The following is a 22,822-nucleotide window of genomic DNA, read 5'->3' as shown; positions in this document are numbered from 1 at the left end:
CATCTTTGTGTTTGTGTGTGTGCATTCTGAGGCTGGATACTAGAGTCTGACTAGTGTCAGTCTTAAAGCATTGAAGTGCGAGTGCAGATGCAGACAAAAAGTAGGGGAAAGCTAGCGGAAAACTAACTATTATATCTGTCTAAACTCGCCTCTATCCCTGTCAGTAAGGCAGGTGTTAGTGTGTTTTAAGCGTCTATCTCCTCTTAATGGACAAGGTTAGCATGTGGTCAGAGAAGTCCTAAGTCCTAATGAGTGATGGTCATGAAAGAGCAGTTTGAATGAATCAAGTGTCCATGAGGCAGTCCTTTCATGTTAAAGTTTTCATTGCATGTTCCCAAGGAAAACCAGAGACCCCCCCCCCCCCCCCCCCCAAACATTCCATATAGTATTGTTGCTGTTGTGGTTGCCTGTTGGCTATGCTACAAGATGGAGGGGATGGGGGAGCGGCATCGCCTGAGGCCCGGCTGCTCGAAGGGCTCGAAAGTGGAATTGGTGATGGGGGTGAGGCGCAGAGCGGCGCCCGTCGTCCCGGAGATATTATTGAGGCTGCGCGACTTCTCGTAACCCGTGGCTACACATGAAGATGACAAGGCACAAGTAAGAGGGCAAAGGTCAGAGCGAGAGTTATGAAGGGGTCGTTCACATTAGCAAAGGAAACAATCAGCGTGAATGTTTTTTGTGATAGTGTAAAAAAAAGTGAAATGCATTTTTTTATGACAGAAAGTAATGGTATGATATGTCCATTGATGTCATGGCAGCATTGCACATCAGAAATTGCATATAGAAAACATTTGTTACAGTTACAATCATTTGTAAACGAAACAAAGTTGGAAAAAAAGATAATAAAGTAATAAACTCATAACAAAAACAGCCCAAACCAAGTAAAAGAGTTTAGACCGAAGGAGGAAGTTAGAAAGAAGACAGATAGACGGATAGATGGATGGACGGAGGGACAAACAGATGAACAGACAGGACAGAGACGGGACAAAACAGGAATATTGGTTACGAAAATCAGCTGTCACAATAGCGTCAAACACAAAGAGTTGGCGCTCTGGGGCACTGACGCAAACTGTGCAGGCGGCGCAGGATGCACTCGTCCAGTGGACGGACACAAATACATCCCAACAGATGTTTCATACATCCACTGGACTGCCTGATCCGTGCTAGTTCACTTTGTTCAGGAAAATGAAGCAAGGCAGAAAGTTTTTTTCCGTTTTTTGGGTGAATCCCAGAGACAGTTAGTAGGTAGCAGCTAACAGCTAGCAGTTAGTAGTACACACAGTCAGTCCGAGTTCTACAATTCAACGGGGATATTCTTATGTCAGAGTCCAGGGATTTTAGCCAGTCTACCAGCAGTCTGCTGCTGACAGGTAACAGGCCTTTCCTTGAGGAATATGGACTGTTTCATTGTTTACACAGGGATCAGCTTGAGCAGTCCACCTCAGAGAGGGCCTCTTAGTAAACATAGAAAAGCAGCTTATTTATATATAGCCGCACTCACCGATTCACAACAGACAGTAGCCCGAGAATGTCACGTGTTCATTCTCCCTCGCATTTCTGTGCACGGTGTGGGAACACGGAATGGAGTGACTGTGTCGCTTTGCTGCTTGGATTGGATAACGATGGAGTTATTGTGTAGAATAAAATAAGAGAAGATGTGACATCGTTAAGAAAGGTTGGCTTGATGGACCAAAAAACAAATCATAACTTGATAGCACTTTACCCAAAATATGCACGATTTTACAGCAAAAAACAAGGATAATCCAATTAGCAACTGGTCTGTCCCTGGGATTGGTTTGAATTTGAATAGCTGTAAAAAGAGTCACATTGATTCTGTGTCTAAAAGTAGCCTACTGCTGCCTTCGGTCTTCGGTCATATGATCCTTGCATGTCTTGGCAATTATGAGGTTATTCCAGGTGAATAGAGTTTGTCATGTGAAATCTATGGATTGTAGGGATTTGATTTATTTTATTGTGGTCACACTTTCACAGCACGCCATACTTTAATTAATTGTTTGTCTAAAAAACTAAAGCAAGAAAGTAACTGTAGGGGAGGATCAAAATGTTATGCACTGCTTAAAAAACTCTATTCAAGACTTAACGATTCTCTGCACACTATTCAAAGCATTGAAATAGCAGCAAACAGCTATTTCCCATGTAATACATATTGTGGGGAAATGTCTACCTGCAAGCTGTCACTGTCTTTCTCTCTGCAGCTCTGCACTGCATCCGTAGAGCGGTTACCACTGACAACACCGCCATGACCCATAGCGTACTCACTAAAGCTTAGCACCACCTCCTTCAGGTAAGAACTGCTAGCTCGGCCAGCGCTGTTTGCTGCGAACGGCTGGATCAGCCGTCAGCAAGTTTGGGGTCACGATTTGGTTGGAATGGGAGATGGGCTCCATTCATTTAAAATTCAGAAGAGTAACAGTGCAATTTAGTCATGACAAAGATCTCCTAGCTGCTAAAACGCCCAAAGCTTCTGATCGTATCTATCTGCGAGCATCGTATGATTTGAATCCCGAGAACAGCTGCTCCCCTCCGTTGGAGGAGTCAAGATGGCCGATTAGAAAGCCCTCAGAAAATACTCATTTTCAGGGGAACTTCCAAATGTGTCGCTCTTTTGCTTCCAAAACCTGTTGAGTTCATGCTGGGACACAAAATGTCAGTAGTGAAAATCCTCCTGAAAATGTTTATTGATCAATTTGGCAAAAAGATGAGTTCATTCATTAGCGTGATACAGCACATGCGTGTGTTGTAGAATAAGTGAATAGCCAATGCTTTATGCACAGCATACATTCTGCTTTGTTCAAATAGCCGCATTTGCAACGTCAAGTCCTGTAACCACGGAAATTAATCAGAAGCATTGCGGCTCCTGGCTCATTGGGACACGCACACAGACACTGGTGGAGCAGCAGCGCGGTCAAATTATCAATAACCTACAGCTCCTAACACAGCAGTAGCAAATCGCAGAGAATGGTAATCCCTGATGGGGATCTGTTATGTGTATGGTTCGGATTATGGAGCACAGATCAGCCTGATCAACATCCAGAAACCAAGGCGAAACCCGTCAGGTTGGGAGACAAGGACCCCTTCAACCGTTTCTCTCGCTGTATACCAAGTAGAGTTGAAAAGTGCTTAGCATCTGTAATTAGGGGCTCACTGCAGTTTGCATGCGGCAGCTCCCACTAAGATCGTTGAAGTTACCTTGTCTCATCCCGCTGCATCCATCTATTCTCCTTGCTGCATTCGTTTCTTTAGTCACTTACTGCATGACCGTAGTACAAATTATGGATTTCAGTATGATAATAATACATATTTATAGCGGAGGTATTAAGAATAGTATGTGGACTGTAAAATCTAGCTTTTAACATTCAGGAAGCAGTAATAGCCTCACTGGTTGAGTTAAAGGGGTATTTCATCTGGCAGGTTTTTGTTCGTATACTGTAATTAAACTACCAATCCTAACCTTCTTTAAACCAAGAGGACATTAAACACCTCCAATAGATATTATACTTAGTTAGATTAAGTCAACCAGTGAGATTATTCTGAACAGTTTACTGCTTAAGTCAAGCTTTAATTCCTGAAGCAAGAAGCTAAGCGAGTGAGTCCAGAGTGGCGGCGCGTCAGCGAGCTGTGCGATGGGTTAGCTTGTCGTACGTACCTCCACTCAGTCAGACTTTAGTAACACAACGCAGGGGGAGGGACTGAGGAGGGTAGCCTGAGGATGGGATGGACACACCAGTGTTAGAATGGGATGGGGACGCACAAGGAGGGAGGGTGGGAGAGGGAGAAACAAGGGATGACAGGGGGGGGGAAAGGAAGCGGAGTGAAAGAGAAGGTACAAGCAGAGGAAAGAGTGAATGGTGGGGCTCATTTTATGGTGGGAATATTAAGGGTTTAGGAACAGACGGCATTTGTAATTTGACGTATTGTGCTTTGTAATAAAATACTCGACTGAGTAATTATTTGATATAAAAGGCCTAAAAATAGTTCCTCGATTAATTGTGATGAACCTCTACTATATAGGGTGTGCAAAAATGTAAAATAACTTGCAATATCCATAGTCATGCAATATTTATAGACGGAACTGACTGAGGTATGATCACAGCACGCTTACCTATGGATAGCATTTAGCGAGGAGAGTTTCAGTCATTTCCTAAAACAGCTGACCAGTAGTTTCTGGCAAATGTTACTCAAAAAAGGGGGAAATAGTGCAATTTGTGGGGACTATTTTCAGCAGCCAAACCCACATTAGGACCTGTAGTAAGTGTTTTGGGTATGCAAGTGTAATGGGATTGAATGAGAAGAATCTACAGTGTGTGCATGATAGAGAAGGAGCATGTCACCAACAGTCAGGCTTTTTGATGTCTCATCCTTCTTAAACTTAACTTAAAAATCACTTCTCTACACGTGCTCTATTCATACATTGTGTATCTGTTAGTTACTTTATTTGGGACCCTGGAGGGCTCCTGGCAAAAGCACCCAAAAACATCCCATCATGCATCATTTATGCCATGGTTCCTAAATGGTTGTAGAAATAAGTTCAGGGTATTGAGCAATTACTTTGTCAGTCACTTTGAAGAAGACACAGAATTTTGTGTTGGTTACTCTGTCACGTTAAATAGCAGCATGGAGAATCATTTTAGGTCAAAAAATGCCAAATATTAATAGATATAATGCGTATAAATGTGTCTGTGGTGTTGTAATGGTTGTAATGGCGGAAGGAGTAGTGCCAGGAAATGGGAAAATGGGAAAGGGAGGAGCGGGAGGAAGAAAGGGCGGGGGGGGGGGGGGGGGAGCGTGAGGAAAGGTACAAAGAAGTGAACAACTGGGTCAAATATTGTCCCGATAACGGAGGCAAACTTGTGTGTTTCAGTTAGCTCAAAATGCTAATTACGTCCAGCTATCTGGGGGTATGAACAGATGTTTTTTTCCTTTCACTTATTATTACACACAATACGGTCACACACTAATGCGAACCTCAAGTTGAATTTCATCATACAAAACCACATGTGGATTTAAGATTGTGAACAAATGATATTTGCATCAAATACAGACACAAAAATGTAAAATGACATGAAAAGAACATACATACACGTAACGTGTATGTATGACATGAGCATAGCTCATTCAAAACGGAGGTAAGAAAGCACAGAAGAGAGAAGCACATACACACAAGCGGAGAACCTAGGAAAGAGAAGGATGTTTACAGAGAGTCTCATTGCTACATCATCTAAAGAGAGATCCACATGCAGATCTTCAGTAAAGGATGGAGCAGACACTAGAACTCCAACAGATAACAAGAGCAATCTGTTCACCATTTGACAGAATGACAAACAAAGCAAAGTTTTGCCTTTGCTGAAATGTCTGTGAAGGACAGATACATGAAAGGATTATACAAGTATAATATTAGTATTAAACTGTTTTAAAAAATACCTATATCGAGTCCGCAAAGCACATATTTTAATTCATTTCCACACCCAAAACGCAATTGGGAAAACAAGATGGGAACCGGCATGGCCCAGAGGGGACACTCAGAGGCACGCGTACCCGAAATGGCTCCGTCCAGCTCACTATTTTATTTCGGGTGGGTAACACTCAGAGAACCCAGTTCATCCTCTAAATGAATGTTAGTTGTCACCTGAATGGTTGTGAGTCCTTAGGTTACCCTCTGGTGGCATTTTGAGGCCGCTTCGGGAACTAGGATTTACACACATGGAAACATTTGGACTTAAGTGTAAGATAAGAATGTGGTTTTGGTTCAATAACATGAGCGTTCTTGACTGAGCTCATTGTAGTTCGACAGACATCTGTCGGGAAAATTTCATCCTGTGAGCATGCTTTTTTAAAGGGACGAAAATGCTTCTTGACTTGCTTAGTGTTTTTCTATTACTCTTTGTTTTGATCCTTAAAGTTCCTCAACTATGCAACTCCGATGCAGCCTATCACGGTGTTCCTCTGGACAATTCTGCAGTTACGTCTAAATGTAGATTCTACTTACAGGGTTTTAAAATCACAATTGCCGCCGTACAATCATGATCAATGTAATCACTGAGTTACCACTTTCCCGGGCCAAGAGGATTCTTCTCCCGACCCCACTGTTGCTCGACTGTGCTCAGGAAATAAAATGAAGTGTGCCATCCAAGCAGCCTCAGGGGATTCTGACCACCGATAGTGATTCAATGCTAACCTGAAGGCCATCGATCACCGGTTGGTGGAAAGGAAAGTGAAAGTAAATCAGGTGGGGTGTTATAGAGAGACGAACAAAATGAATATATATATATATATATATATATATATATATATATATATTCATTTTGTATATATATATCATTTTGTATATATATATATATATATATATATATATATATATAAGAGGGCGCTCTACACTCTGATATAATGCAGCATATCGCCTTTCATCGGCGTAACGCAGGGTGCATCTGCTGCCTTTCAAAGCGATGCAGTCGGGATAAGAGTGCTGTGTGCATTGTCAGCCTTTGTGGGGCGCTAGCTAGTTACACTGCACTAACGTTGGCTCCAGAGCAACTTCTCTGCAGGTTTTTCATTTTGGTCCAGAAAGGACGAGGCAGCGTTGTCTTTGTTGCATTCCAGCTGGCAGCCCGTCTCTCTCTCCCATCACTCAGCCTATTTTCACTCAGAGACAGCGAGAAAGAGAGGGCCGTGGTGGGACAGTACGGCTCAAGCCTTCCTCTTTTTATATCCACACTGTAAGGCCAGACAAAGGCGCAGTGTGAACCAAACATATCTAGCAGAAGAATAATGTGTCGAATGGACACGTTGTTTAAGCTACACAAAAAGCATGGACGAAAAGCAGCAAATATATTTTTAAAGATCTCAGACCGTCCTTTTGCCGTTGATACTAATTGGTGATCATTGATGCACATACAGATCTCCTTTGGTGTTTGATTATGTTCTTTTTTTCATTTTCATGGATTATAACAAGTATAACATGGGTATAACGTGGGTTGCTTCTTAAGGATTATAACAAGCAACTCATGTATTATACTTTGTAAACCTTGTAGTGAAGGTTAAATGAATCTCTAATAACTAGTTTTAATTTTGTGATCATATCTCATGTCTTCAATCACTACGTCACTCAAGGCAACATGACCGAACCATCTGCACGCCATAATCCCCCCCACCGGCCTGATCATCGGCTTTGATTTACTGGTGTGCCCCAGTTGAGATCCCAGTTGTGGCCCCTTACCTAAAGTGAGTATCGTATATTTGTATGTCTTTGCCTCTTTGCGGACCTTTTGTTATGGCTATTTTACATTTTGTTTTGATGCATTTGATGTAAAGCACTTTAAATTGCCTGGTTACTAAAGGTATGTACTTTATCAAACAAGTTCTCTACACCGTTTCTATACCAACAGCCAAAAAAGGAGAGAAGGAGAGAGAGAGAGAGAGAGAGAGAGAGAGAGGGAGATGGTAGAGGGATGGTGAGGTAAAGATCAAAGCATCGGAAAGTAAGACGATACATGACAGCAAATTACATTAAATCAACATGGATAGATTGATGGATAGATAGATGGATGGATGGATTGATGGATTGATGGATGGATGGATAGAGAGATAGATCAATGGATGGATGGATGACAGATAGACAGACAGATAGACAGATAAATCAATGGATGGATGGATAGACAGATAGATAGATGGATGGATGGATAGATGGATAGATCGACAGATGGATCAATGGATGGATGGATGGATGGATAGACAGATAGATAGATGAATAGTGGGATAGATAGACAGATAGACAGATAGATGGATGGATAGATAGATAGATAGATAGATGGACGGATGGACGGATAGATAGATAGATAGATAGATAGATAGATGGACGGATGGACGGATAGATAGATAGATAGATAGACAGATAGACAGATAGACAGATAGATAGATAGACAGATAGACAGATAGATTAATCTATCCATAACCAAGCCACAAACCACAGGCCTTTCTCAGGCAAAGCAAAGGTAGGTGTTAAAGGGATTTGCACTGACAAGGATTTTTTAACATCAGTTTTATCCGTCTTATTTGAGTCTTTTTGAAAAAGCTTGCCCGTACAAAGAAACAAGAGCCAAACAAGAGCAAAAGAAGTGAGAACGGAGCATTATGATGCAATGCAACACTTTCCCAAGGCCTACGTCCAAAATGCTTTAGTCTTTTGTTCGTCCCGCCCGTTGCAACAATTTATCTGACCCAAAGTCTGTCAGGCATCCCATCTAAATACAATCTGGGATCACGTCAGCAAGAGGAAGGGAGAAACGAAAGAGGCCTCGGAAGGGGGGCAAGCCGGCAGCCGATGCCAAACGTGTGCGGTTGGAATCTTTGAGCTGCCCTGGATCTATATTAAAACAGCTCTAACTTTAATAAAGATACGTATAGTAATCTGTTTTTTGTTTCCCTGAGGTAGTCAGCTGAAACATTTCCCAGAGCATTGGAGCTTTTAGAGCGCAGAGGGAAAGCCAATAGGCCATCACAGTTGAGCAAAGGGCCCCCGCTATGCTGGTCACCACAGCCCTTCAAAGGTGTGCCAATACTTACCTGAATGTGTTTGTATTTGCATAAGATTGTGATTTGAGTTGTCTGTCCTTCTTTTTTCCAAACAGCCGGATTAGGGAACACCAGCTGTTGGCTAATGTAGACCTTCAACGTGTGTTTCAGCCCAGCCTGCCGGAGAGTCAGACATGCTTCAGCCATGAAACACACGGCTCTCTGCAGGAAAGGGTTTTAAAGCCTTTTTTTCTGGGCTGTGGGGGGGGGTTTGAAGATATGTTTTCTGAAAGATCCAATCAGCCCAAAGCCTGAACGGTGCTCTCTGCAGGCTGAGCTGTGAAAAACTGACCTGAGCTCAGTTCCAGACAGGAGGCTGGAGGACAACCAATCAACCAATCAGCAACCATCTCTCCCGGACACTTTCACTCTGGGACCCATCCCAAAACACGTTGAGTTAACGTCTATCTGTTTTTTTATACAAGGGTAAAATTGTATTTTTTTCCGAACTAAATTATGAAGTGTGAAAACCAAAGAAGATGTATTTTCATAGAAAACATATGGAAAGTCCAGCTCCCCAAAAGCATTATGGGAATGAGACCTTGATTGCCCACATGGAACCAGGCTGACTCTGGAGCCAAGATGCTTTTGGGGAGGGGGGGAGGGGTGTTAGGGTACCCCTTATCTGTAAGTACCAGAGTGAGAAGAGACCGGGTGAGAGGAGGAGAAGGAGGAAGAAGAGGAGGAGCAAGAGGAGGGGAAGACAGCTAAACAATACAGTCACACACACACACACACACACACACAGAAAAAGGAACGTACACACGATCAGAGACAGACAACGACAGACAAAACAAATAGAGAAACACAGACAGACAGATGGACAGTGTAACACGGTCGACAAGAGTCAACATACAAAAGCATGACCTGCCACAACCTGGAGGAGGAGACAGTGACAGTAGCAACAAACAACCAGAACAACAACAACAACAACAGGACTCAAATACACGTGGACCACACACTGTGAACTTTGACCTTCACAACCCGCTCTGACCCTGTGACCCTTTTCCCCCGGCGGTTACGGCATACCGTGGGTGCTGAGAGGGAAGGCATATCTCACACTGCTGTGACCAACGCAACGTGTCTCTGTGTTTATCTGTGTGTCTGCAGTCAAATAAAGACGTTATAGTTATGATATGACGCATCTCAGTTACCATTGGATAACCAAAAATGAAGCAGAATAAAAATATGTTTGAATATGTAACTTATCTAATTTGTGCCTCGGAATGTATTCGTATGTGCTGGTCCTATGATTACCTTTATGCTTTATTCATTTGACAAAACTTAATTAATGAAATCTAGCAATAGAAATTGTATATTTGAAGATTGATAATAATCAGTGAAAAAACCCCTACAGGCCGCATGCATTTTTCTTCACCAAAACACTATCGTTGATTGAAATGAATTCTTTGTAAACCAAATCAAACATAAATACACACACCATGCATATGCCTCCCCCCACACCATGGTTCTTTTGCTAAATGACATTTTAATAACTGCGTGCCCATGAATACATTCCACCTGTATGTCTGCTGTGAGCCGTCACATGGTTTAGCCCAATGTAGTTGATGTTGTGTCTTTGACAGGAACCCTTTTCATCTCCACCATGTGACTTGATAGTTTCGTATTGTTGTTTAACTAGTGAACTTTAATCTACTTCCCTGTACTGTGACGTTTTAGGGAGCTTTTACTCATGTTGTTGGTTCATTTGCTAGCGACCACGGTAAGGTATTTTTCCCGATTACTTTCTTAATCTCATTTGATACTGTCTGATGTAAATCAATTGTAGTTACTCTAGTAGAATGTAAACTTATCTAGTCTAGTTTAACCCATTTCTAATCCAATTGAATGGGATCCACTCATTTTATTTGCACAGACAGTTCAGTGAGGTGAGGTCCGTGAGCTCAATGGTGGAGTCAACTCGCTCCTCCTATGGTTTGATCCAGGTGGAGGTGGAGTTAACACTGAGCTCTTGGTGGAGCAGAGGCCCCTCAGGCATGAACCACACCTCTCCCAGGGAGGACGACTCATTGCTGTACTCTGAGACATCTGTGTGTGTGTAAGTCAGGCCACATAATGTGTCGGAGATAAGGGGTTCAAATTAAAACATGTTTGTATACATATCAGTGGTAGCGGGACAAGACGGCAGGAAAAAGGAGTCCCAAATGAATGGACGATGAGGGAAAACCATTGAGACAGAAGAAGAGGAAGAAGCAGGAGGAGAATGGGACGATTAAGGGGAGAAGAGAGAGAAAGGGACAGTTAATGAATCACAGCATGGCAAAGGAGAAGCTTTGGAGTGACATAGAGACTGACGGACTGACCGGGCAGGACAATGAAGGAGCCTGATGTTATGACACGGTGTTATGACATGACGTTATAACACGTTGGAATGACGCTCATCCGATCTGGCTGTCCTGCCACATCAGACTCAAAGCTCTCCACATAGACACTACAAGAGTTTCATTCCAAAACAAGACATCCACATGATATTGGGTATTTGTACTTCCATGAATAGACCAGCGTTATTGAGTATTTTGACTGCTGCTGGACTGGGTAACACTAGAAAACCAAATATTTGTACACCTACGAGTGAAAATAGTACCCAATTCCCTCCTATTTGAGTATTCTCAGCCTCTCGTAACAAATCATCTACAGCTGTGCAGTGCTTTGAGCTAAATGCTAATACCACTGCTAAAATTCTGCCGTTTACCAATCCCCATGTTCAATCAATCTGCCAGCCCATATAGTGTCCCACAGATAATTCCAATGATCTTTGCTGTGTTCGGCATTACGTAATAATTGTATGCCAGCGATGCAATGATAATATAGTGATTGAATGCACGTACCCTATAAATGATCAGATACATATTTAATTCATTAAAGTAATTGGAACGGCAAAAATGATCAATTATTCTGATACGAAATAATTACCAGGACACATTTAATGTAAGCCATTTAGACTTAGAAACAAAAGGTGGGCTTCTTTTGTCTTTTCATAGGATACTTTGACAGTAAACCATACATTTTGACCTGTGTTGTTATAGCTCTCTGCATCACACAGGTGCCACTGAAGTCTGTTGTGATATGAAACTCTTAAGCTGAATAACGCAGCAAACAGAAGTTCTCCTGCATGTGCCGCTGCTGAGTGACATCAGTAAGAATTCACCTGCATAATCTGCTAGGTTGCATTATTTGACCACAATTCACAAGGAAAAAAAGAGTAGAGTCAGTCACTCCGACATCAGCACACATGGCTGTCCTGCAGCACAGAGGCAGGACCAGTGGGGACTTCCTCTGCGTGTAGTTTGACGGCGTGAATGAAACAAACAAACATTAATGCCATTTGTGCTCGGTGCTCTTCATGCCGACCGGTATGAGGGGAGCTGGAAAGGCTGCTCTCTGTCACACAGAATGGATGACAAATGTGTGTATGTGTGTGTTGGTGTTAGCCCTCTGGGCCCACTTTTACCTTGAAATTCAGCAATTCACTTTTCATATATTGAATGTATGGTGTGAGTCATTTTAAATGGGGGGGTGGACTAAATACATTGAACCTTTATATTGCGGGCTGTTCCTGGATGTGCGCGTGCTTGGAACACTCCTGGAAGACATCTTTGCCCACCACACAGACTGTCGGCACAAATCAGTCAGGACCATGCATCGACCGCCAGCCAATCGCTGTCACTTAAATAGCGGCCTGACCCCGCTCCCTCTCCTCCAATGGTCCGCCTACCCCCTTCCACCCGCCTACCTTTTCGGACGTTCCCGTCCGTCGTGCGCTGGAACTCCCCGGCGCTGAGGAGGAAGCAGGCCCGGTCGTGCGGGTAGCGCTCGCGGCTGGTGGCCGAGCCGAGCCCCCCCGTGGCCGGGCTGCGCTCTTCTCCCAGGACCTGGTCAATGGTGGGGCAGTCCTCGTTGGCCAGGGCAGCGTTGGCTGCAGCGTCACCATTCTGTTTGGAATCTGGGAGAGGGGGGGCAGAGAGGTGGGGGAGGGGGGGTGACAAGAAGAGGAGAAGAAAGTAGGGGGCCGAAGACAAAGAAGGGATGTTTGAACAGGGCAGGGAAAGTTGTGGTGAGAGGGTGAAGATAGAGTGGAGAGGAAACATGAAAGGAGAGGGGAGGGGGGGGGGGGTATGATGGGGTGGACCCATTGAGAGAAACAGGGAAGGTTGAGCACATCAAAGCAATAGAAATGGAAAAGTGAGATAAAGAATGCAGGGGGTTAGGCGGACGAGGAGAATCGATTAGGATCAGAAGCAAGAAAAAACGTGGTGAGGAGGGAAAAAATAAAATAAAAATGGTGACAGTATGGGGAAATGACAGAAGAGAGATGGGGGAAGAGAAGGGAGTAAGGGAGGGAGGAGGGATGTAAAGGAACGTTAGATTTGTCGTGACGTGTGATTTCCTGATCACATGACAAACACACTGCAGCTAGAGCAGACACACACACACACAGCATTTAACAACACTGAACGAGAGAGACTAAACTAAGGAGTGGGACAAAATACACACACACACACTAAAGAGAAGATGGCTACAGGGGAAGCAATGTTTTTAGCCTTCAACACTGTCAGATCCAATCGGATATGATTTACTGCTCAACAGTTACAGATCCCAGCCAGAGGGTTGACACACTCAAGCACACAAACGCATACATACAGGGCACAGGACACAGATGTCTCCACACAACAGACTGATAAGGCAAGCTTGAAGCACGGGTTGTCCAAACTCATCAGTAACCAAAAGTATTTTGTGTAGTTGTGATTTGTGAGCGGACACGGTTGAAAAGCCATCACTCATTAAGACGAGATGAGGAATATGATGCTATTTCCATTAAAGGTTTTTTACTCTGTATGGATTAATCGCTGTTGAGGTCAAAGATCCAATGACCAAGTTCCTAAAAGAGCGACTTTCAATTTCAATGCTGAGAACTTTCTGTTGGTTGTGCAACGAATGTTGTTGCTGGAGACTAAAAGGACAAGTGTGTCGCATTCACTGCGGTGGGGTGGTGGGGTCAGTGTCCCTGAGCAAGACACCTAACCCCTAATTGCTCCCCAGGCAAAATGTAACACGTGGGTTATAAGGCAATGTAAGTGGCTTTGGATAAAAGCTTCAGCTAAATGACATGTAATGTAATGTGATACTTATCAATGTCCCGGGACACATGCCACAAGACAGAGATCTCGCCTTAGAGACGGCTTTCAACAAGACTTGTGGAACGATGTTCATATCTCGCAAAGAGACCTGTAAGGCTAGCTATTTTTTACATAGTTTTGTTAGGTGTCCACGTTTGTAGTGCTAATTTGTAAAGATTTGCTAAACCAAAGGAAGTAAAAAGCGATGTGCCTGATTGGTGTATACTGATTTAGTCCATTAGCTGTGAAACACTGTGGTGGCAAGCCAATCTCAAGGCTATTCCTCGTTACACTATATACCATCAACCTGATAAAGGGACACACTACAACTCCACCACAAGCAGCAACACACGCATGCACACGCACACACTCATGTGTCGTCTCAGATGATGGACATGTCAATTAAAACCGCAGAGCAGAGACAAGATGAGCCAGATCCATGTTTGGACAGGCAGAAAATAACGAGCATCTACATAAACCCATTCCAAGATAATCTGAACATGTAAGCCTCGATTTTGAGAGGGAAGAGATGGATTTCTTCAGCTTTCTCATCTCATCGTAAATTAGAATCTATTTTAGTGTTCTCCTCTCTAGGAATACCAGGGACAGCAGTTATGTACAGCTTCAAAACCTGTTAGATACGCACTTCACCCATCAATTCAGTGCTTGAAATCTGACCTCCGGCCGGTTTGACAAGAAAATTGGAAAGATTTTAATACAGTTTTAATACTTAGGAATTAGGAACTCTGAAGTGAACTAAATATTGAAGTGAGGAGGAAAAGCGATGTGTCAATTGAACAAATCTTTTCTCCACCCAGGCATATCTTGCAAAACAAGAGCCAGGCCACAAACAGGGGAGGAACACGTTATGTTTCATCTACTGCTGCACCAGGCTGTTTCTTGCACCAGCCCGTGTATGCGCACCTTGTGTCGGAGCGAAACAGGCACGCGCAGTGAACAGCGGACAGTAATAGACTACTGACAACGTAAATACAGTTAAATGACCCAACATGTCCAGTTTAGTCTAAAATGGGATTATTTTCTTTCCACATTGTCACAGTTGTACCCTGGAATCCCAATGGAACTGTTACATGCAAACAAGATGTAATTTCTATAGTCACTCACCTGCCCTGTTGATCTCAATGATCTCCTCCTGTGCAAGTGGGCAGTCTCCAGTACCCATCATACTGCCAGATCCCACCATGCCTGGACCAAGCACATTGCCCATCAGTCTGTGTGGCGAGGCGGTTGCCATGGCAAGGGCATCTGGCTTGCAGTAATTGGGGCTGCCAGGCTGTGGCGCCCGGGGGATGTGCTTGTTCCTCTTCTTGGGGAGCTTCTGCTTGGCCATGGCAAGAGAGTAGTACATGCCGAAGTTGTTGACAATGACGGGCACCGGCATGGCGATGGTCAGCACGCCGGCCAAGGCGCAGAGGGCGCCCACTAGCATTCCTGACCAAGTTTCAGGGTACATGTCCCCGTAGCCTAGCGTGGTCATGGTCACCACAGCCCACCAGAATCCGATAGGGATATTCTTGAAGTTGGTGTGTTTCGCAGCTGTTGGATCGTTGGGGTCGGCACCGATGCGTTCGGCATAATAGATCATGGTTGCAAAGATGAGGACGCCCAGCGCCAGGAAGATGATGAGCAGCAGAAACTCATTGGTGCTCGCCCGCAGAGTGTGGCCCAGGACGCGTAAACCGACAAAGTGGCGGGTCAGCTTGAATATACGTAGGATACGGACAAAGCGCACCACGCGCAGGAAGCTCAGCGCGTCTTTGGCTGTTTTCGAGGAGAGGCCGCTCAGCGCCACCTCCAGGTAAAAGGGCACGATGGCCACAAAGTCTATAATGTTGAGGGTGCTGCGGAAGAACTCTGCCTTGTCAGGGCAGAAGACGACACGTGCCATCACCTCTATGGTGAACCATATGACGCAGACGCCTTCCACATATGTCAGCCAGCCATCTGTGACCACCTCGTACACTATCTGTAAGGTGGCAGAAAACAAGAAAAGGATTAGCAGATTCTATGAAAACTCTACTCACTGGTTCATCATTCAGTAGGCGGTAAAAAGCCAAGCAAAACATGTTCCTCAAAACGTTAAAGATCCTGTAGCAATACGTCTTTCCTGTAACTATGCATTTGGCATATAGAAAAATTGACACATACTCGAGTGATCCTAACTAACCTCTAGCCAACCCCCTTCCAGCAGAGATCACCTTTCAATATTTTGTGCAGCTGCAAAGTCCTGAGAAAAAAAGGCAATTTAAACCCAGTTCATGCCCTTCTAACAACGAAGGAATGTGTTGTTAACGGGGCAATCTATCGATTCTAAACATTTATGAGTAGCACTACACTGCTCGACCTTTGAGAAAGCCCCCAGTAACGTTGCCACATGGGTCTGAATGAGGAGATAGTTACATGTATGGGTGTTATCGTAAAGGGAGGACTTTAGTATTGTATACTTTGGGACCTAAAAAGTAAGGAGGATTTTTTTGCAAACCAAGGCAGGGGGCTGCAGCTCGCCACCAAGCTTTGAGAACCATCAGCGCATCAAGCAAAGCCCAAATTTGAGCAATGCGGCCTGTGATGTACGCGGCCATCGGAGCTCAAACCAGGAATTTTGTGTAATTGTATTGTTGTACTGGCAGAAAGAGTAGGGTGAACAAGTTACAATATTACATTAAGAAAATGCGGTGTGTCTTAGGGCGAACCCGGAGTGTCCAAGGTAAGAACAAAAACAATCCAGATATCTCAGCCCCTACTTCATTTATTGGTCACTTATTCTTGAATCTTTTTCTCACTTATCTCCTAAAATGATAGAACATGTAAGATGTGCCCTTATCATGCCACATTAACTTGTTTAATACTGTAGAAGACTTCCATTTAACTTCAATGTACCTCCTCATGTGTCACGTTGCCGACGGTGACATTCTCTGTCTTGTTGTAAATGGTGTTGAAGGCTTCGTGGGTCTCCAGGCAGAAGGTGGAGATGGACAGGAGGATGAAGAAGAGCGAGCCAAACGCCACGTACTGCAGAGAGACAAATAGAAATGGGGGGGGGGGGGGGGGGGGAGGGTTGTTAACATTTTTCACTTTCCACACATCGTCTCTTTTTATTCAAGCTGCAGTACAGGAAGCTATCACATCTGCATGCCAACACTTTTCTGGCCAGTCTATGCCGTTGTTGCAATTTGGTCTTCTTGGAATTGCTTGTGGGGGGGAGTAGGCCAGTGCGGTACGTGGAAAGCAGTGGTAATACCAACAGGCTGCAGACAGGGGGCACCATGAACACACTGAGGAGAGTGGAGGAACATAGTTAATTTACTGCAAATGTCCCGACTGCTGCAATCCCACTGATAACAGCACAGTCCGAGACATAGAGGGAGGATGGATGATGGATGGAGAGTGTAAAAATAATGAGGTACACGGGGCTGCTCTTTGTGTGTGTGTGTGTTTTTTTAAGAGAGAGAAAGTAGATACTCAGTGTATGTTAAGAGGACATAGGTGAGTACATGAACAAAGGGGGAATGAGGAGATGAAAGCACACGTTGTGTATCATGCAGCATATGTAGCTCCGCCGCACGTTGTTTTACTATCGGCGAAGGATCAACGGTTATTTGTTATAGACCACAACACAACAAACACACACACTCCACCAACTGTGCAACTAGCGCATCATGTATTTTATGTAGTGTATTATCTGCCATTTTCTGTACAGTGCTTACGCATGTTTTATGAGATTTCTTTTTCTCTGCAGCATCCCCTGCCCCCTACAATTCCTTCCCCTCCCTTCTCTCTCTCTCTCACTCTGTTTCTCCCCCTCCACCTCCATATCCTCCTCCCTCTCTCTCTCTCTCTCTTTCCCTGTGCTCTATGCAGTGAGCTGCCTGGATGTGTTGTGGGGTTCTCTCAGTGTGTGCGTCGCAGCAGTCGTCTTTCTAAACGCTAGGTTGCTCGTCAAGGTCCATTCTCAAGGGCTTGTAAGATTTTTTGGGCTCATTTTCTAGACCCCTTGCCTTCTTTTGAACCCTGACGTTGGTTATCCCAAATGTCCATCCTCACCTCCTGGATAATGACCACATCTATAATTCACTGTCAGTACATATCGAGCATCTTTTCGAAACTTAGAAGGAAAGGTTGATCAGATGTGAGGACGCACCCACATACAGTGGGTACGGAAAGTATTAAGACCCCTTTACATTTTTCACTGTTTCATTGCAGCCATTTGCTAAAATCAAAAAGTTCATTTTATTTCTCATTAATGTACACTCAGCAGCCCATCTTGACAGAAAAAAAACAGAAATGTCGAAATTTTCACAAATCTATCTGAAAAAGAAAAACTGAAACATCACACTGTCGTAAATAATCAGACCCGTTGCTCGGTATTGAGTGGAAGCACCCTTTTGAGCTGCCATGAGTCTTCCTCGGAATGATGCAGCTTTTCACACCTGGATTTGGGGATCCTCTGCCATTCTTCCTTGCAGATCCTCTCTCGTTCCATCAGGTTGGATGGTGAATGTTGGTGGACAGTCATTTTCAGGTATCTCCAGAGATCCTCAATTGGGTTTAGGTCAGGGCTCTTGCTGGGCCAGTTAAGAATGGTCACAGAGTTGTTCCGAAGCCACTCCTTTGTTATTTTAGTTGTGTGCTTAGGGTCATTGTCTTGTTGGAAGGTGAACCTTCGGCCCAGTCTGAGGTCCTGAGCCTGGATGAGGGTTTCTTCCAGGATATCTCTGTACTTGGCCGAATTCATCTTTCCTTCAAGTGCAACCAGTCGTCCTGTCCCTGCAGCTGAAAAACATCCTCATAGCATGATGCTGCCCCCACCATGTTTCACTGTTGGGATTGTACTGGGCAGGTGATGTGCAGTGCCTGGTTTTCTCCACACATACCGCTTAGAATTAATGGCAAAAAGTTCAATCTTGGTCTCATCAGACCAGACAATCGTATTTCTCATAGTCTGGGAGTCCTTCCTGTGTTTATTGGCTCCATGCTGGCTTTCATATGACTTGCACTGGGGAGAGGCTTCCGTCGGGCCACTCTGCCATGAAGCCCCGCCCGGTCGGAGGGCTGCAGTGATAGTTGACTTAGTGCAGTGGTTCTCAACTGGTCTGGCTCCGGGACCCACCATCACCCCTTAATGACAAGCCGCGATCCAAATCGAGGAACATTCTCAACTTCTCAAATTAATTTAAAATCAAGTTCATAAGATGAATTTTATATTTTTTATTCAGGATGTTTAATTATCCTAAAAACTGAATGTCTCCCCCATATCAGAATGGTTTGACCCAACCTGGCGCTGCTGAAAACATGGACGGACGAGCGAGCAAATAAAACGACACTCCGCTGCATTAAAAAAGTCCCTTCAAAATAAAATCACAGGAGGAATTTTTTTGTGATTTTTTTTTTATTCTAATTTTTATTTTCCCATGCAGAGGCCCGCGACCCATTAAAAACTGGTGGGTCGCTGGTGAATCACTGACTTGGTGGAACTTTCTCCCATCTCCCTACTGCATCTCTGGAGGTCAGCCACAGTGATCTTTGGGTTGTTCTTTACCTCTCTCACCAAGGCTATTCTCCCACCATTGCCCAGTTTGGCTGGACGGCCAGGTCTAGGAAGAGTTCTGGTCGTCCCAAACTTCTTCCATTTAAGGATTATGGAGGCCACTGTGCTCTTGGGAACTTTGAGTGCTGTAGAACTGATTTTTTAACCTTGGCCAGATCTGTGCATTGCCACAATTCTGTCTCTGCACTCCTTGAGCAGTTCCTTCGACCTCATGATTCTCGTTTGCTCTGACATGCGCTGTGAGCTGTAAGGTCTTATATAGACAGGTGTGTGCCTTTCCTAATCAAGTCCAATCAGTTCAATTGAACACAGCAGGACTCCGATAAAGGAGTAGAACCATCTCCATTAATCCAACATAGCGGTTGTTTTAGCGTACTTATGAAGAAACATTCAAGTAGAATCAATCAATCAATGTAATAGGCAGTATGCAACACATACTGAATGGATGGGTAGTATAAAGTCCGTTAATATGCAATATGTTTATCCCCTTGATGAAATTCAATATTAACAATTGTCTTTTTGTCCCATCCAACTCCTAAGGAAAGAATTACATGAAATAAAATTTGGATTGGTTTACACGTTCAATTTCTCCATGAAGCTAAAAATGTTGACTGGCTTTTTTCTACACATGTAAAAGTCAAATTTAAAAATCACTGGTACAAATTACACTAGTAGTAGTAGTAGAAACATCACATTCACAATACTTGTCTGGTTGTGCTTTTATCTAATAGTGATAGAAAAATTAGTTGAAGCTTGGAATGTATTGAATTTTAAAATTAGTCAAAACCATTTCCAATGCATACAAAAGCCATATATGCTTGTCGGCCATATTGTCTGCCCACAGAACTGCTTTGCGTTTGCTGTTCCCTTCAATGAAAATTCCAAAAGGAATCCACTACAGTTTTAGTTTTGTCATGTTTTTCTACTTTCAAATCCATGATACATTATGAAAAAAGCATATCTTGGATCATTAGTCTTTTATGAGAAATGTGTTCATTTTTGTTATGTGAACATACAGTATGACTAAGGTTTGTATGACAAGCATAGAGCGAGGGGCTCCACTATAATCTACTACAAAGTTTGTACCTTTATATTTTCACATTACCCCCATAACACTGGATCTCGTCAACACGCTAGTGATACTGGGGTAACATGAACGTTTATTGATCCTGAGGCAGTAACTGGCCTCTGAGCGGGGCAAAGATCACTTCACTGCTGCCTTGAGAGGGAGGGAGTGAGCGGGGTCATCCAAAGCTAGATACCAAGCTCTGCACGCTGTCATGGTGGCACATGTGATAGTGAAGATTGACATTGAGATGAGAAAGAGACATTCAACCAGGTTGTCACTGATTGATATTTAAGAGGCAGTGTAAAGACGCTCTATATGTTCCCTTTTACTTGTTCGGCTCTTGTGGCTGAATTAAGTGGCAGCTGAATTCTGGTTTCAAGGCAAATCTGGTCTCAGGCAATGTGCTTTACTTATTTCAACCTATGAAATATAAACACATTCAAGCCTTTTAGTTCCAAACAAACCTTTTTTATGGCCCATACCATTAGAGCATTGTTTGTTGAACAATGTGTTACTGTTGGGGCCATTGGGTGTAGCAGATGAATATAAGGACATGTTGTCTGCATAGCTCGGAAATGTCATACTTTTCAGATTTCTTTGATAAGTGGAAGCATTTACAGTGAGATTTTACTTTACAAATTGGATCCATTCATAAAAAACGTAAAGATTCAATGTAACTTATAGAAATAATGATGATTCTGGCCAATCATTGATCATTTTACTGTAGTTACAACCAAACTCAGTAACCCACCTAAGATGATGTAAAACCAGAAAACCAGCATGCCTTAATGTGTGTGTGTGTGTGTGTGTCAGGTCAGTGATGAAGACTGACAGATGAAGTCTTTCTCTAATCTGCAGGGAACTCATCAAGTCCCAGAGCTTATTATCATGGTCTAATTTAACACTGCTATCTTGAGCTGCCCTGGATACACACAAACACACATCACACACACACACACATGCATTCTTGTGCATTTTCTGGGTGCTGAAAAGTTACAGAAGACAGATGCAAGAAAACACAGTGTAAACATGGGCATCGGTTCAATGCATTTTTTGTGAACTTGTGTGGTTCTCACATGTGTGCACATGCGCTGTAATGTTGCTGCTGCTTTGCTGCTAGCCCGCCCTATAAGTTTCTTAATCAACTTTTAATTTAAATTTTTGTCTGATAGAGATTAGAACAATGTGCTCAGGGTAAAAAGGAGACTGCATCAGACATAAATATACTTAACTTAACAACCCTCTCTAGGGTTTTCAATTGTGTACAATAAATTCATGAAGCTATGCAAGTTACTACATTTGCCACAGTTCTTACAAATATTTCACAATATATTTTTTTTTTTATATAAATAATATTATCTAAAGTATTTAAAGTATTTGAAGCTTTTCATTTGAAACAGAAAGTGTTCCAAATATTTAAACTCTTTCATGTCTGTGACATATGTGTATATGACGTGGCCTATATAGATTATATGGCGATCCATTTAATAGTCACTGTCCATCTCAAGGTGGGGATGAACATCAAGTGGACATACTATGTCACTGTGTCCACCTGATCTATTGCTGTTTCTGTATATGTTAGTGGCGTACAAAGTGTTGAACCAATCACTACGTCTAGAGTCATTCCGTTAACGTGAGAAGAAAAACTTTTTTTGTAATATCCTTTAATATTAAATGGTTTTGGTTGGGTTATTCGATTGGGTAAATACCCTAAATCAGAATATCTCCACAGGACAATTGGAGTTGAATCAAGTTGATCATTTACTGCAATTGTTTATTTTGTCTTTAAACCAACGCACGGTACGGTAGATTCCTTTTTTTGTTGTAAGATCAGTCTGCTTTTGAGATCTTTCAGTGGGAAAACACCCGCTACAAGGCGAATAGTGGCGAGACACTCTGCTCTGACACTTTGGCAGGTAATCAGATATAATTTGGTCAAAGTTGACTTGCTTAGCAAAGGGATGGTCTAACTGGTTGACATGAGGGCTGCCATTGGGACCAGTGGTTTAAAGCGATCTGTCTAAGTCGTTTTGCACATGAAGATTGTCGCATTGATTTACACTTTTATCTCAATCAGGTACCTGTATCACAAAGTAAGGCCAATGAGCTACACATTGAGTCATTATTCCTAAGTGACAGAAGTGAATTGGCAAGACCTGCCTGGCAGGTGCTGACGATGATTTTGGATTTTCCTGATATCTTCCAAGCTAATATTACCACTGAATTAGAGAGAAAGCTTGTGAAATGTAAAATATCGTATAACATTTTGAAAAGTTCCATAAAAGAAAAAATCTCCTAATATAGACATTATACGCTTTATTCAACCTACAACACACAAGAGTTCACCCTTTCTCCTTTTGTCTTCTCTGTTCTCTCACATTCCCTTGCTTCTGTTACTAATACTGAATGACCTAAATCTTTTTCCTTACTTCTCCTCTGGACCAACTCCTCTCTTTC

At 43.2% G+C, this 22,822-nt stretch overlaps 1 protein-coding gene across 6 annotated transcripts in view; it reads right to left on the bottom strand.

The window, feature by feature from the left end:
• The window catches only part of LOC119220255 (potassium voltage-gated channel subfamily C member 1-like), a 63,438-nt gene that overhangs the window by 9,340 nt on the left and 31,276 nt on the right, over positions 1-22,822 (bottom strand). For 4 of the 6 annotated variants that reach the window (XM_037476122.2, XM_062566239.1, XM_062566240.1 and 1 more), the window contains exons 2-4: positions 16,629-16,760; positions 14,853-15,714; positions 12,344-12,553 (exon numbers count right to left, since the gene is read on the bottom strand). In XM_037476122.2, coding sequence (XP_037332019.1) covers positions 12,344-12,553; positions 14,853-15,714; positions 16,629-16,760 — 1,204 coding nt within the window. Of the gene's footprint in view, positions 1-364; positions 572-8,644; positions 10,616-12,335; positions 12,554-14,852; positions 15,715-16,628; positions 16,761-22,822 lie in introns of those variants that run through there. The other 2 variants (XM_062566238.1, XM_037476123.2) reach the window with 2 other exon arrangements.

This window comes from Pungitius pungitius, chromosome 12, assembly GCF_949316345.1.
Source record: "Pungitius pungitius chromosome 12, fPunPun2.1, whole genome shotgun sequence".
In the NCBI taxonomy this organism is placed as follows: Eukaryota; Metazoa; Chordata; class Actinopteri; order Perciformes; family Gasterosteidae; genus Pungitius; species Pungitius pungitius.
This window is presented reverse-complemented; position numbering and strand designations above follow the sequence as displayed.